A 16,574-nucleotide genomic window follows, 5' to 3' on the forward strand; every position below is an offset into this window, starting at 1 on the left:
CACATCCAGGATACATTCCACCCCCCGCGGTGCCCAGCGGTCCCGGAAACCCCCCAGGGTGCCCGTGGACAGCGCGTAGTCCCTCTCTAACGCCACCCGGGCGCGGACGTGACCCCGGAAAAGGGACAGGCAGCCGGCTCGGGCAGAGCCCTCTTCCGCCTGGCGCCGTGACTGGCGGATGGCCAGCTTGGCCAGGCCCAGGAGCAACCCAACCAGGACATCTTCACCCCAACCCTCTCTCCTACGCACAGGGTGTCCACAGATGAGGATGGTGGGTGTGTGAAGTGCAGCCAGATGGCAAGGAGCAGCCCCTTTAGATACTGGAACAGGGGCTGCAACCTCACACACTCCATGTACACGTGGTACACAGACTCACACACTCCATGTACACGTGGTACACGGGACTCGTCCAGCCCGTAACAGTGGCAGGCGGCTGGCGAGTCTGTGAACCGCGCAATGAACAGGTTGCAGGGGACTCCTCGGTGCAGTGCCCCTCCACCCCAGGCCCCCGATGGAGAGGGGCAGAATCCCTGCGTAGAGGGACCCCCACCGTGGGGCCCCCTCGTGACCGGAAGGCAACACCGACCGCCACTCAGTGTCCGGGCGGTGGACCAGGGCGAGGAAGTGCAGGGTGTGGAGGAGGAGCCCGTACAGGACACGCCTCCCTGCGTCTCGGAGGGAGGTGAAGGGTGTCGAGGAAATGCGGCTCACGTTGTGTGGGACCGTCTCCCGGGAAGGATCACGGCGCCTGGGTCCGACGAGTGGTTCCGGCCGAGCGGGGGTTTGCTCAGCCGCACCACCGTCCCCCATGGCGGTCCCCCCCCCCCCCACGCCTTCTCCGTGTCTTCATTGTCTTCCCCTCCCCCCCTTGCGCTCGTCGACCGTTGATCGCGGTTCGATCGCGAGGCCCCACCGCCACCGAGGCTCCCACTGCCGTGGCAACCTCAAGAATCTATCCATCTCTGCTTTAACAAATATCCATTGACTTGGCCTTCTGTGCCAACGCGTTTGTAACGCCATAAAGGCAACGACCTCGTGTTTGGGACTGGAGCAACATGTTTCTACCTAAGAATGTGTTTAAAGAAAGCACTTCAACCAATGGAAACCATTCCGAGCGGTTTTACAATTAAATCAGTTAGTTGTTGAATAACAGTCCACCGTGGCAACGAGAGTCAGACAGCACTAATGTCTGAGATAGTGTACGGGGGTCGCTGGTCGGCGCGGACTCGGTGGGCCGAAGGGCCTGTTTCCGCGCTGTATCTCAATCTCTATCTCTGAACAGGAAAATGATTCTTTATGAGCAGATGCTATTTATTCCCCCACAGGACCCCGTTGAAGATGCTTTGTGAGAATATGAAAAGGCAAATCGTTTCAAGGGCATTTTATGGATGTAAGTAAACTGCTGGAGCAGAGAGATTGACTCAGTGGAGACCATGCAAAGACGGAATTAGTTTCATGTTTTTCCCAGTTTGGTGAAGTGTTTATTAATATCATCCCCTGTTTGAGCATCACTTTGGATTATCAAATACTATTATTAGTGTAAGGCGTTCTGGCAGTGATTAATGATCTGTGCTTTATTTGGAAATCTAGAGAGCGGTCTTCAGCTACCATTTACCTCATTGGAGACCCTCGGACTATCTTTAATCGGACTTTATTGGACTCCATCATGCACTAAACATTATTCCCTTTAGCTTGTATTTGTACACTGTGGACAGCTTGATTGTAATCATTTACAGTATTTTTTAGATTTAGAGATACAGCACAGAAACAGGCCCTTCAGCGCCGCCCAGCGATCCCCGCACACTAACGCTATCCTACACCCACTAGGAACAATTTTTACATTTGCCCAGCCAATTAACCAACAAACCTGTACGTCTTTGGAGTGTGGGAGGAAACCGAAGATCTCGGAGAAAACCCAGGCAGGTCACGGGGAGAACGTACAAACTCCGTACAGTACAGCATCCATAGTCGGGATCGAACCTGAGTCTCCGGCGCTGCATTCGCTGTAAGGCAGCAACTCTACCGCTGCGCCACCGTGACGCCCCAATTTCCGCTGATTGTATGGCAGGCAACAAACAGCATTTCACTGTACCTCTGTACAGGTGACAATAAACTAAAGTAATCTAACCTGATGTTAAAATATAAGACAGTGTGGGTTTATGAATCTAATCCTGGCTCCATCATGCTCGCTTCAGCTTGACGGTTCAGTTGAATGAATTTTGCGTCTCTGTAATATCGCTTCACTGTTATCTGTGCATGTCTGCCTTTTCACCCTGGACAATGCTCAAGCTGTCCTGAAAGCCTTTGTGTTCCTCTACCCAGGGCTGGCATACTGCCGACACCTATCGACGGTCCGCACACATCTGTCAGCTCTCGTCAACCACACCATCGTCCCGCCCGACAAGCCGTCCGAAGCCTCGGGTGGACTGACTGCAGAGGTCTGGAATAAGTTTGAGAAGGATAGAAAGGTAGGATGGAACTTGCGCCTGGGAGGAGGGCTCTCCAAGGCAGAGTTTAGTTTTGTTTAAAGGCACAGCGCAGAAACAGGCCCTTTGGCCCACCTAGTCCGCGCCGACCAGCGATCCCCGCACACTAACACCATCCTACACATGCTAGGAACAATTTGCACTTGTACAAAGCCAATTACGTCTGTACCTGCACGTCTTTGGAGTGTGGGAGGAAACCGACGATATTGGAGAAGACCCACGCAGGTCATGGGGAGCACGTACAAACTCCGTACAGACAGCGCCCGTAGTCGGGATGGAACCCGGGTCCCTGGCATTGTATGGCAGCAACTCTACCGCTGCGCCACCGTGCCACCCATTAAAACCTTGTGCAAACTGAAGATCAAACCAAGCAATTAATGAGACAAAGGAGTACAACTGTTTCTGAGTGGCACGGTGGTGCAGCGGTAGAGTTGCTGCCATACAGCGCCAGAGACTCGGATTCGATCCTGACTACGGGTGCTGTTTGTACGTTCTCCCCGTGACCTGCGTGGGTTTTCCCCGAGATCTACGGTTTCCTCCCACACTCCAAAGACGTACAGCTTTGTCGGCTAATCGGCTTGGTATAAAATATGCGTTGTCCCTGGTGTGTGTAGGGTAGTGCTAATGTGTGGGGATCGCTGCTCCGTGAGGACTCGGTGGGCCGAAGGGCTTGTTTCTGAGCTGTATGTCTAAAACTAAAAACGAAATAAAATGAAATCCTGCCGGTTGTCAATGAACCCTGCTGGATTAAAGTAAATTGGGGGGATAAAATCATAGACTTGTAACATGGTAACAGGCCATTCAGCCCATCAAGTTCTTGCCGAGTCTTTGCAGAATAATCCAAACTATCCCTTTCCTCACTCTTTACTGGTGGTCCTCACATCTTACTTAATTCCCCTTTGAAGTCCAAACTAGCTGTTCAGTTTAGCTTATTGTCATGTGTGTCCCTTGTTTTCCCTTAGTACCACACTCAATGTAATGTAAGAAAATAACTGCAGATGCTGGTACAAATCGAAGGTATTTATTTCAAAAAATGCTGGAGTAACTCAGCGGGTCAGGCAGCATCTCAGGAGAGAAGGAATGGGTGACGTTTCGTGTCGAGACCCTTCTTCAGACTCAATGTAATGTTTTTTTTCCCTTGCATTTCCCCCTGTATCTTTCACTCACCACTTTAAATATCTGTTCCCTCGTTCCGTGACCATCTTTAGTTTAATTTAGTTTAGTTTAGTTTAGAGATGCAGCGAGAAAACAGGCCCTTCGTCCCACCACGCCAACCAGCGATCCCCGCACACTAACACTATCCCACACACACACAAAGGACAGTTTTACAATGACTCCAAACCAATTAACCTCCAAACCTGCACGCCTTTGGAGTGTGCGAGGAAATCTGAGCTCCTGGGCAAAACCCTCGCAGGTCACGGGTAGAACGTACAAACTCCCTACAGACAGCGCCCGTAGTCGTGGTCGATCCCGGGTCTCTGTCACTGTAAGGCAGCAACTCTACCGCTGCGCCACCGTGCTGCGAAATAGAATCAGCTTTTCCCAATTTTGGAAAAGTGAAAAGAAACTGTGGATCTGGAATAACATTAAAAACTTCTCGAAATGTTCTGAAGACAGGCAGCATGTAGAATTGAGTTGAGTTGAAAGATACAGCATAGAAAGAGGCCCTTCAGCCCATCAAGCCCACGCCGACCATCGATCACCCACTCACACAAGTTCTATGTTATCCCACTTTTGCATCCACTCCCTACACACTAGGGGGCAATTCACAGAGGCCGATTAACCTACAAACCCGCACGTCTTTGGGATGTGGGAGGAAACCGGAGCACCCGGAGGAAACCCACGCAGTCACAGGGAGAACGTGCAAACTCCATACAGACAGCACCGGAGTTCAGGATTGAACTCCGGGTCTCTGGCGGCGTGAGGCAGCAGCTTTACTCACTGCGCCACTTAGTTTAGTTTAGAGGTACAGCACGGAAACAGGCCCTTCGGCCCACCGGGTCCGCGCCGCCCAGCGATCGCCGCACATTAACACTAACCTACACCCACTAGGGACAATTTTTACAATTACCAAGCCAATTAACCTACATACCTGCACGTCTTTGGAGTGTGGGAGGAAACCGAAGATCTCAGAGAAATCCCACGCAGGTCATGGGGAGAACGTACAAACTCCGTACAGACGGCGCCCATGGTCAGGATGGAACCCGGGTCTCCGGCGCTGCATTCGCTGTAAGGCAGCAACTCTACCGCTGTGCCACCGTGACCGCCCATAAGTGGCGGGAGAAATGGTTAATGTTTCAAGTCAATGAGCTTTCATCAGAATGAAGCAAAGTTAGAAATCCAGCGTGTTCATGGTGTCATACCGCACGGAAACAGGCCCTTTGGCCCAATCCGTCCATGCCAACCAAGATGCCCTATCTAAGTAAGTCCCATTTGCAAACAGTTGTGTCTGGTATTAACGGTGGCGCAACGGTAGAGTTGCTGCCTTACAGCGAATGCAGCGCCTGAGACCCAGGTTCGATCCTGTCTACGGGCGCCGTCTGTATGGAGATTGTACGTTCTCCCCGTGTCCTGCGTGGGTTTTCTCCGAGATCTTCGGTTTCCTCCCACACTCCAAAGACGTACAGGTATGTAGGTTAATTGACTGGGTAAAATGTAAAAATTGTCCCTAGTGTGTGTAGGATAGTTTTAATGTGCGGGGATCGCTGGGCGGCGCGGACTCGGTGGGCCGAAGGGCCTGTTTCCGCGCTGTATCTCTAAATCTAAATCTAAAGTAAAGACCAAGAGGGGACGATTGGATCGAGTGATGGTGATGCTGGCTGGGAAAGCAGGGTGAAGGATCGCATCTGATCTGAAGCAGATGCACATGGACGATGAGTGGAAATGGAGCCAAATAAAAACAACGCTGAAACTGTGAGATGCAAAATGCCGCAGATGCTGGAAATATAAAATAAAATCAGAATGCATGAAATAGTCAGCAGGCCAGGCAGCCTCTGTGGGAAGAGAGTGGACGTTATAGTTTGATGACCAGCACTGTCTAAAGGTGGGTTCCGACCCGAAACGTTGTCTGTCCATGTTCTTCAAAGAAGCTGCCTGCCCCGCAGAGGTACTCCAGCACTTTGTGTCCTTTTTTTTTGTAAAACCAGCATTTGCAGTTCCTTGTACTTACTAGGCTCCACTGTTTTATGTTCCTTGAGTGTGGATTTTTGTTATGGGCCCACTGCTGGTGTAACACACAGACACGCAAAATCATTGCAGATGGCATGAATCATGCAGCAATGGGAAGAGAAGTTGAACAAAAACAGGGATTAAAAAAATGGACACAAAGTGCTGGAGTAACTCAGCGGGTCAGGCAGCATCTCTGGAGAAGATGGAAACTGGCTCTTCTACCCAACTTGCCCATGCCAACCAAGATGCCCCATCGAAGCTATTCCCATTTGCCCGCACTTGACCCATATCCCACGAAACCTTTCTTATCCATGTATTTGTCCAAATGCCTTTTTATTGCTGTTGCCAGCTAATCCCTCTGGCAGTTTGTTCCATCTACCCACCACCACATGAGTGGAAAAAATGCCCCTCAGTCTCCTATTCGATCTTGCAAAAATGGTTCTGTGAAATTATTGAATTAAGCTGTGAGGCCTGTGATGTGCCAAGTCAGAAGATGAGATGCTGTTGCTTCAGTTTGCATTTGTGATGGTTGCAAAGAATGGCAACAAAATCTGACTGTGGACGTTAAGTGTCAATAAATATTTGTTATCCTTTCCATTTTTTAGAATTACAAAAAGTTGGAGCTGCTGAGAATGGTTTACTATGGGGGAGTCCAGCATGAGATAAGGAAAGATGTCTGGCCTTTTCTTCTGGGACACTACAAGTTTGGGATGAGCAAGCAGGATATGGACCAGGTACGTGGCTAGCTCTTCCCATGATGTCTTTACTGCTAGAGTTTCACCAACCCACACTTACGTGTTCTACAGAGCTCTGATTACAAGTGCAATTAACGTACAAATGATGTTTAGAGCAAATGAAAGAACACTTCCTGACTGTACCCAAGGGTTTGTTTTCAGTGAGGGAGAGCAGGTAACCAACCACTCGGGGGAAATTATATGTTTGAACAGAAGAGGGTAAGGAGAAATGTGAAAAATATAGATGTAGGGGCCAATTGATGGAATAGTTGCAACAACGAATTAAAAGAGTGTAGTAATATCAAGAAAATGTTCAAAAATATTATATTTGAAAGATACAAAATATGTGACCAACATTGAGAAATGACTGACAAATGCAGAAATGATGTTTCTTGACTATATTTGTGTTTCTTTCCATGTTTTGTTTATCTACTTCTGACTTATGATGTTGGTTTTTTTAAATTATATTTTGTTGTATTGTTTGGTCTCACTGCTATTTTGGCTCGTTAGGGTGATGCTTTGTTAAGTATTAAGGGTCGGCACAATAACCTTTGGCTTCTGCCTAAACCTTTATTTCGGTCAGAGAACATCGTTTCATAACTTCATAACTTCATGTCAGAGGAACAGAATTAGGCCATTCGGCACATTAACTAATCGGCCCATCAATTTGACTCATTTCACCTCTGCCATCGGGAAGAAGGTACAGGAACCTGAAAATTGTAAAGTCCAGGTCCAGGAACAGCTTCTACCCTACAGCCATCAGGCTATCAAACACTACAACCTCCAATACGCTCTGAACTACATAGATTGCACTATTATTGTTTTTTATGTGTGCATGTGTACATATATATATATGCAGGTTTGTGTGTGTGTGTATATATATATATATCCACACTAAACTTTTTTTCTCGTTTATTATATTGTTTATTATATTGTTTACAGTGTATTATGTTTACATATTCTGTTGTGCTGCAGCAATTAATAATTTTATTGTTCTCTCTGGGATACATGACAATAAAACACACTTGGCTCTCTCTGCAAGTCTACTCTGCCATTCAACCATGGCAGATCTATCTCTCCCTCCCAACCCCATTCTCCTGCCTTCTCCCCATAACCCCTGCCACCCGTACTAATCAAGAATCTATCTCTCTCTGCCTTAAAATTATCCATTGACTTGGCCTCCAGAGCCGTCTGTGGCAATGAGTTCCACAGATTCACCACCCTCTGACTACAGAAATTCTTCCTCATCTCCTTCCTAAAGGTGCGGCCTTTATACCTGAGGTTATGACCTCTAGTCTGAGACTAGAAAATATTTAGAGTTGGCCCAACTTGACTGAGTAAAAAAAAAAGCCGCAAGTTTCGAAGGATGAGGGGGGACCTCATTGAAACTTACTGAACAGGTGAAAGGTCTGGATAGAATGAATGTGGAGACGATGTTTCCACCAGTGGAAGAGTTTAGGACCAGAGGGCACAGCCTCAGAAAGGAGCACCTTTAGAAAGGAGGTGTGGAGGAATTTATTTAGTCACAGGGTGGTGAATCTGTGGAATTCATTGCCACAAATGGCTGTGGAGGCCAAGTCAGTGGATATTTTTAAGGTGAAGATTGACTGATTCTTGGGGTTTTGGGGAGAAGGCAGGAGACTTGGGTTGAGAGGGAAAGATAGATCAGCCATGATTGAATGGCAGAGTAGACTTGCAGAGAGGCCCAAGAGTGTGTTATTGTCATGTGTATATATATATATATATATATATATATATATATATATATATATATATATATATATATATATATAAAAATATATATATATATATATGTATATATATGTATATGTGGGGGAAAGATCAGCTATGATGGAATGGTGGAGTAGACTTGATGGGCTGAATGGCCATATTCTGCTCCTATAACCTATGAATTTATGTACACAAGTAATTCAGCAGGTCAGTCTAGTGTAAAGATGAATCCCAACCCGGAACCCCACCTATCTACAGTCGGTTCTCCGGAAATGCTCCCTGAATCACTGAGTTACTCCAGCACCTTGTGTCTAAAAAGCAAGGTTATAATCCACTTCTTGCTCTCTGCTTTCGCCTCACAGGTGGATGAAGACATAGCTGCCAAGTACAGATATGTGATGTCAGAGTGGAAGGCTTGTGAACTGGTTGTCAAGCAGAGGGACAGGGAAACTCACTCCGCCATCTTGGCCAAGTTGTCATCGGGCAGCAGCATAGACAGCCACGTACAGCATCTGATTCACCGCGATTCCACCATCAGCAACGATGTAAAGTACCTTCTTCCCAATTTAACATTACCGTTTTTAATCTCAGTTCTTGGCTCTGAAACGCTAGCTCTTTTTCTCTCCACAGATGCTGCCTGACATGCTGAGTGTCTCCAGCATTTTCTTTTTTAGGGATACAGCACGGAAACAGGCCCTTCGGCCCACCGAGTCCGCGCCGACCACCGATCCCCGTACACTAATGCTATCCTACACGCACTAGGGACAATTTACAATTATACCAAGCCAATTAACCTGCATGTCTTTGGAGTGCGGGAGGACACCAGAGATTCCAGAGAAAACCCACGCAGGTCACGGGGAGAACGTACAAAACACTGCTCAGACAGCACCCTTAGTCGGGATCGAACCTGGGTCTCTGGAGCTGTGAGGCAGCAACTCTACCGCTGCGCCACCGTGCCACCGGTGCCATTTCTTTATTATTTTCACATTTTCACCAGCACGCACTGACTGACTGCTGGAAAGGCGTATCAGCCGATCGGGTAATGCAGGCAGCTACTCTTTGAAGCACTGGAGAGCTAGTTGGATTTAATCTCGGCCCGGCACCTTGGATATATTTGCTGTTGGTCCACAAGTTATGATTAGCAAAGTCCCCAGTGTTTGCCATTAACCTTCGAGGTTGGTACAGACGTTATTCTTTTCCAGATTCGCTGGTGTTGACTTGCCAACCCGATCCTAAACTGCACTTGTATGATGCACAGTCTTTGCATTGGTGGGCCAGACCAAACCTTGCCTATGAAATGGCTGATAATTCTTTACCAGCCTTCATCAATCAGGGCAAAGAGTATTGAAGTTGGGACATTATGTTGCAGTTGTACAACACATTGATGAGACCACACCGCTCTCGTGTTGTGTTCAGTTTTGGGCGCCTTTGCTCCGGAAGAAATAAGATGCCTTTGAGCTGGAAAGAGTGCGGGAAAGATTTACGAGGATGTTGCCAGGGCTCGAGGGACTGAGTTCTAGGCGGAGGTCAGGCAGGCGAAAGCTTTATTCCTTGGAGCGTAGGAGGCTTTGAGCGGTGATCTTATAAAGGCACACAAAATCACGAGGGGAATAGACAGGGTGAATGCACATGGTCTCCATCTCAGGGTCGGGGAATCAAGAACTAGAGGGCACAGTTTAAGCTGAGAGATGAAAGATTTTGCAGGAATCTGAGGGAGCAACATTTTTACTCGGAGGGTGGTGGGCGTATGGAACGATCTGCCAGAGGACGTGGCTGAGACTGAGGGGGAGATCTGAGAGAAATTTATAAAAAGTATGAGAGGCATAGATAGGGTAGACAGTCAGGTAAGCCTGCCAGGTATCACCAGGCTTTTTTTTCTGGTGGCAAACACTCAATTTTGTACACCCTCCATGCCAGACACTGCATTTTCATATCACCACCGGCATAGGAATGGACTGGTATATTTTTGTGACTTGTTTACTGACGGGACGTTTACTTCCTTTGAAACGCTTGCTGAAAACCATAATATACCCAGATCCCATTTCGTTAGGTATCTTCAAATACGTAGCTTTGCTAAAACAGTGTTTCCCTCATTTCCTCATCTGTCCACTAAGAGCCAATTAGACACTATTCTGGAGCTGGACCCCTTTGACAGGAAACGTGTTTCAACAATTTACACATTAATACAGGAATTAAAACGGATAACCTGGGACAGAACAAAAACGGCATGGGAGAGGGACCTGGGTGTAGAGCTTTTTGTTGAGGCGTGGCGAGAGAGCTTAATTCGTATACATGCCTCGTCGCTGTGTAGACACCATGGGTTGATCCAATTTAAAGTGCTCCACCATCTTCATTATTCAAGAGACAAACTTGCCAGCATCTTTTCTATCACAGACCCTAGATGCCCTAGATGTGGCCATAGCCCAGCCTCTGTTGGACACATGTTCTGGACATGTCCCTCTCTCAACGGCTAATGGGGAAATATATTTGAGGTGTTCTCCCGTATCTGCGACAGACTATAAATCCTGATTTGCACACAGCTACCTTTGGAATACCGCCCCCAAACTGTAAGCTTACAAATCTACAAGCAAATGCTTCAGCTTGCTCGCAGGCTTATTCTTTTTAACTGGAAGTCAAAAAAAAGCTCCATCCTTTTTGCAGTGGTTAAAGGAGGTGCTCTTCTTATTACCCCTGGAAAAGATCAGGTATAAATGGTGCAAGGCCCATGGAAACTTCGCTCTGACCTGGAACACTTTTATAGATTTTATTAAAGATTTTTCCTTTAACTGAAAATATCGTCTACACAGTCATTCTTGCTATTGAGGGCGTGCAGCGTAGGTTTACTCGGTTAATTCCCGGAATGGCGGGACTGTCATATGTTGAAAGACTGGAGCGACTAGGCTTGTATACACTGGAATTTAGAAGGATGAGAGGGGATCTTATCGAAACGTGTAAGATTATTAAGGGTTTGGACACGTTAGAGGCAGGAAACATGTTCCCAATGTTGGGGGAGTCCAGAACAAGGGGCCACAGTTTAAGAATAAGGGGTAGGCCATTTAGAACTGAGTTGAGGAAAACCTTTTTCAGTCAGAGAGTTGTGAATCTGTGGAATTCTCTGCCTCAGAAGGCAGTGGAGGCCAATTCTCTGAATGCATTCAAGAGAGAGCTAGATAGAGTTCTTAAGGATAGCGGAGTCAGGGGGTATGGGGAGAAGGCAGGAACGGGGTACTGATTGAGAATGATCAGCCATGATCACATTGAATGGCGGTGCTGGCTCGAAGGGCTGAATGGCCTCCTCCTGCACCTATTGTCTATTGTCTATTGTCTATAATCATTTATTTATATTTGTATGCTGTTGTTGCTAACATGTAACATTTGAACACACAGACTCGTTTTTTTTGGTTTTGTTTTTGTTTTAGCCTTGAGGATGGGGAGGGGGGGTATATATATATATGTCTTGTACTGTCCTGTACTATTTGTTGGCGTTCTGTGTAAAAAAAAAAGCAAAACATTAATATATATTTTTTAAATTATGAGGCATAGATAGAGGGTAGACAGTCAGAACCTTTCTCCCAGCTGGAAATGTCAAAGACTAGAGGACATAGCTTTAAGGTGAAAGGGACAAAGTTTAAAGGAGATGAGCAGGGCACTTTTCTTTTTACGCAAAGGGCGGTGGGTGCTGAGAACGCACTGCCGGGGGTGATATGATAGTGACATTTAAGAGGCTTTTAGATAGGCGTGTGGATATGCAGGGAATGGAGGGGTTATGGCTCATGTGCAGGTGCAGGAGATTAGTTGATCTTGGCCTCGTGTTTGGCACGGTCATTGTGGGCCGATAGTGCCTCACTGTTTGATGTTATCGAGGTTTGATGTATGGCGGGACTGTCATATGTTGAAAGACTGGAGCGACTAGGCTTGTATACACTGGAATTTAGAAAGATGAGAGGGGATCTTATCGAAACGTATAAGATTATTAAGGGGTTGGACACGTTAGAGGCAGGAAACATGTTCCCAATGTTGGGGGAGTCCAGAACCAGGGGCCACAGTTTAAGAATAAGGGGTAGGCCGTTTAGAACAGAGATGAGGAAAAACTTTTTTAGTCAGAGAGTTGTGAATCTGTGGAATTCTCTGCCTCAGAGGGCAGTGGAGGCCAATTCTCTGAATACATTCAAGAGAGAGCTAGATAGAGCTCTTAAGGATAGCGGAGTCAGGGGGTATGGGGAGAAAGCAGGAACGGGGTACTGATTGAGAATGTTCAGCCATGATCACATTGAATGGCGGTGCTGGCTCGAAGGGCCGAATGGCCTACTCCTGCACCTATTGTCTATTGTCTATTGACAACATGTTCCTATGTTATCAGATACTAAAATCTTCACCTTGAATTCTCTTCACTACCAGTATAAATTTGCACTGGGGCCTCGTTAATGTCTTTCTTTAGCTTTTCAAGAACCCATGAATTGATGCATTGTCCACATGGTCTTACTTTCTGTTTGCTACCAATTTAATTTAAACTCCAATGGTTGAGTGAAACTGAGCAAGTTGAATCTCTGCCTCACTGGCCCTTCCTTCTCTCAGTGGAACCTCTCGTATCCATCCGCTCACAGCCCCACCCCACTGTCAACAGAGCAACCTGCCTTCTCTGCTGAAGACACAAGAAACTGCAGAAGCTGGATTCCTGAGCAAAAAAACCAAAGTGCTGGAGGAACTCAGCGGGTCAGGCAGCATCTCGGTCAGTCTGTTGTCACGTGTACCGAGGTACAGCTAAAACGCTTGTGGACACACGACCTTTCAGGTCGGGACCCATCTTCAGTCTGAGTGAGGAAGGGTCCCGACCTGAAGCCTTGTCTGCCCATTCCCTCCGCAGATGCTGCCCGACCCGCTGAGTTCCTCCAACGCTTTGTTATTTTGGTCTTCATTCTTTGCTGACAGTTTGTCCAGTGTTTCACCTTCCCTGACTGTGTGTGTGTGTGTGTGTGTGTGTGTGTGTGTGTGTGTGTGTGTGTCTGTCTGTGTGTATAGGTGTGTGTGTGTCTGTGTGTGCATATGTGTGTGTGTGTGTGTGTGTGTGTGTGTGTGTGTGAGTCTGTGTGTGTGTCTGTCTGTGTGTATAGGTGTGTGTGTGTGTGTGTGTGTGCATATGTGTGTGTGTCTGTGTGTGTGTGTGTGTATGTGTGTGTATGTGTGTGTGTGCATGTGTGTGTGTGTGTATAGGTGTGTGTGTGTGTGTGTGTGTGTGTGTGTGTGTGTGTGTGTGTGTGTGTGTGCCTGACAATTTGTCACAAATTTCTACTCCACACTCTGCTTTTCTAATGCTTTCCAAGTTGTTCTTCCAGGGGGGCATGGGGCAAAGCGGAAAGGGACTTGCCCCTGAGTTTGAAATGGTTTCTGGATGATGCAAGGCAATCCAGGTTTGGGACTGACCTGATTCTCAATGGCGGTCTCTTTAATTAAGTGCCTGCCTCATGCAAGTTTGTATCCCCCCCACTCCCCTCCCCTCCCCTCCTTCCCCCTCCCACCCACCCCCTCCCCTCCTCCCCCCCCCCCCCACCCCCTCCCCTCCTCCCCCCCCCCTCCCCTCCTCCCCCACCTCTCCCCTCCTCCCCCCCCCCTCCCCTCCTCCCCCCCCCCCTCCTCCACCCCACCCCCCGAGGCACTGTCCATGACCGATTGACCAACAAATTACACTGTTGAAATCAAGCTAACGTGACCTATTATTGTGGACCAGTGATTGTATTCCTTTTCTGAAATAAAAATCATGAACCTTGGTCATTTGAAATGCATCACGTGTCAGCATTTGAAAACCAGTAAAAAAGGAATTTGAGTTTAGATTAGTTTAGTTTACAGATACAGCACGGAAACAGGCCCTTCGGCCCACCGAGTCCGCGCCGACCAGCGATCCCCGCACATTGACACTACCCGGGACAATCATGCAGTTAGACCAAGCTAATTAACCTACAAACCTGCACGTCTTTGGAGGAAACCGGCGATCTCGGAGAAAACCCACGCAGGTCACGGGGAGAACGTACAAACTCTGTACAGACAAGCACCCATAGTCAGGATCGAACCCAGGTCTCTGGCGCTGTAAGGCAGTAGCTCTACCGCTACACCACCGTGCCGGCCTATTTTTAATTATAGATGCCTCACCAGACTCCAAAGTCTTTGATGGTAGCATGTTGGCCGGTGGGGGCAAGTTGGGCCGAAGGGCCTGGTTTCCGTGCTGTATCATTCTATGACTCTATGATGCTATGTAATATCCTAGTGACTATTTCCAGCTGGATAGACAGGGGGATGGTTTTTTTAGACTTTTTTTTCCTCTTTTAAATGCTTTTGAGACTTTTACTTTTAAATACTTCTTCTAAAGGAGTTTCCAATAAAAGTCGTTTCACTGCATTGTTGATGTGAGCTCTTTGCTTAGTTTTACAATGCCACTTCCTTTAATTTCTTATTTAGGTCTTCATTTCAGTTGACGAAGGGGACCAGGGAGAAAAAGCCTTTAAGATGGTGAACGAAGCACGAACGATAGTCAATGCGGACGCCCCAGCCCCCGCCCCGGTGGGAGAGAGACCATCGATAGAGTTTGACTCCCCCGACTCTGGGCTTCCTTCTTCGCGAAACTACTCCGTGGCTTCGGGACACTCCCGCATCCTCTCGAGTACCGACGACCAAAGTTTGTGCATGGAGGAAGGCGTGCTGGAGGAAGGAGACAAAACGGAACTGGGCAGGGTGGTGGAGCGGCCTGGCGACGCGAGCGAGCCTGGCTCTGGAAGGGGGGACTCACTGCAACAGGCTGGAGCCCAGGAGTCGTTGTGTGAGGAACAGCTAAGCACTCAGTTAGATCTGATCATCTCAGAGAAGGACAGCTCAACATCGTTCCCAACCATGACATACACGGTCAGTGGACCCACTTTCTCAGAGGTGATACACGCCATATTCCGCTGCAATCTCTCGCCTGTGGAATCACACCCCCCCCACCCCCCCAGCAGCTGGGAGTGAGATTCTTCCCTTTTTGTGGTTTTCATTTCCATTTGTAATGAACTGAGGAGGAATCATTAACAATCTGCTCTATTTTATTGTGCAGAACCTATGGTCATTAAAGCACATCTGCTCCTTGTTCTTGTACATTTAAGCTTTCAGAGTTGATAGTGTGTGTGTGTGTGTGTGCCTTGCGAGACGCTGGTTAATGCATTCGGCTATACTGTACATGCCTTGTGTGCCTTGCTATAGGCTAGGCTATACGTTAGGATATATATATATACAGTGCATTCAGAAAGTATTCAGACCCCTTCACTTTTTCCACATTTTGCTACGTTACAGCCTTATTTTAAAATGGATTAAATTCTTTTTTTTAATCATCAATCTGCACACAATACCCCAGAATAAAAAAGCGAAAACAAATGTTTAGAAATTTTTGCAAAGTAATTAAAAAGAAATAACTGAAATATCACATTTACATAAGTATTCAGACCTTTTACTCAGTACTTTGTTGAGGCACCTTTGGCAACGATTACAGCCTCAAGTCTTCTTGGGTATGACGCTACAAGCTTGGCACACCTGTATTTGGGTAATTTCTCCCATTCTTCTCTGCAGATCCTCTCAAGCTCTGTCAGGTTGGATGGGGAGCCTCGATACACAGCTATTTTCAGGTCCTTCCAGAGATGTTCAATCGGGTTCAAGTCCGGGCTCTGGCTGGGCCTCTCAAAGACATTCACAGACTTGTCACAAAGCCACTCCTGCGTTGTCTTGGCTGTGTGCTTAGGGTCGTTGTCCTGTTGGATGGTGAACCTCCGCCCCAGTTTGAGGTCCAGAACGCTCTGGAGCAGGTTTTCATTGAGGATCTCTCCGTACTTTGCTCCATTCATCTTTCCCTCGATCCTGACTAGTCTCCCAGTTCCTGCCGCTGAAAAACATCCCCACAGCATGATGCTGCCACTACCATGCTTCACCGTAGGTATGGTATTGGCCAGGTGATGAGCGGTGCCACTTGGCATTCAGGCCAAAGAGTTCAATCTTGGTTTCATCAGACCAGAGAATCTTGTTTCTCATGGTCTGAGAGTCCTTTAGGTGCCTTTTGGCAAACTCCAAGCGGGCTGTCATGTGCCTTTTACTGAGGAGTGGCTTCCGTATGGCCACTCTACCATAAAGGCCTGATTGGTGGAGTGCTGCAGATATAGTTGTCCTTCTGGAAGGTTCTCCCATCTTCACAGGGGAACTCTGGAGCTCTGTCAGAGTGACCATCGGGTTCTTGGTCACCTCCCTGACCAAGGCCCTTCTCCCCCGATTGCTCAGTTTGGCCGGGCGGCCAGCTCTATGAAGAGTCCTGGTGGTTCCAAAGTTCTTCCATTTAAGAATGACGGAGGCCATTGTGTTCTTCAGGACCTGCAATGCTGCAGAAATTGTTTTATACCCTTCCCCAAATCTGTGTCTCAACATAATCCTGTCTCGGAGGTCTACGGAC

At 47.6% G+C, this 16,574-nt stretch overlaps 1 protein-coding gene across 6 annotated transcripts in view; it reads left to right on the forward strand.

The window, feature by feature from the left end:
• Positions 1-16,574, forward strand: part of sgsm2 (small G protein signaling modulator 2) — a 220,574-nt gene that overhangs the window by 186,686 nt on the left and 17,314 nt on the right. For 3 of the 6 annotated variants that reach the window (XM_078422583.1, XM_078422577.1, XM_078422581.1), the window contains 5 exons: positions 1,305-1,390; positions 2,323-2,468; positions 6,260-6,388; positions 8,482-8,664; positions 14,570-15,010. In XM_078422583.1, coding sequence (XP_078278709.1) covers positions 1,305-1,390; positions 2,323-2,468; positions 6,260-6,388; positions 8,482-8,664; positions 14,570-15,010 — 985 coding nt within the window. The remainder of the gene's footprint in view (positions 1-1,304; positions 1,391-2,322; positions 2,469-6,259; positions 6,389-8,481; positions 8,665-14,569; positions 15,011-16,574) is intronic. The other 3 variants (XM_078422578.1, XM_078422580.1, XM_078422582.1) reach the window with 1 other exon arrangement.

The sequence above is a fragment of the Rhinoraja longicauda genome, chromosome 26, assembly GCF_053455715.1.
Source record: "Rhinoraja longicauda isolate Sanriku21f chromosome 26, sRhiLon1.1, whole genome shotgun sequence".
In the NCBI taxonomy this organism is placed as follows: Eukaryota; Metazoa; Chordata; class Chondrichthyes; order Rajiformes; family Arhynchobatidae; genus Rhinoraja; species Rhinoraja longicauda.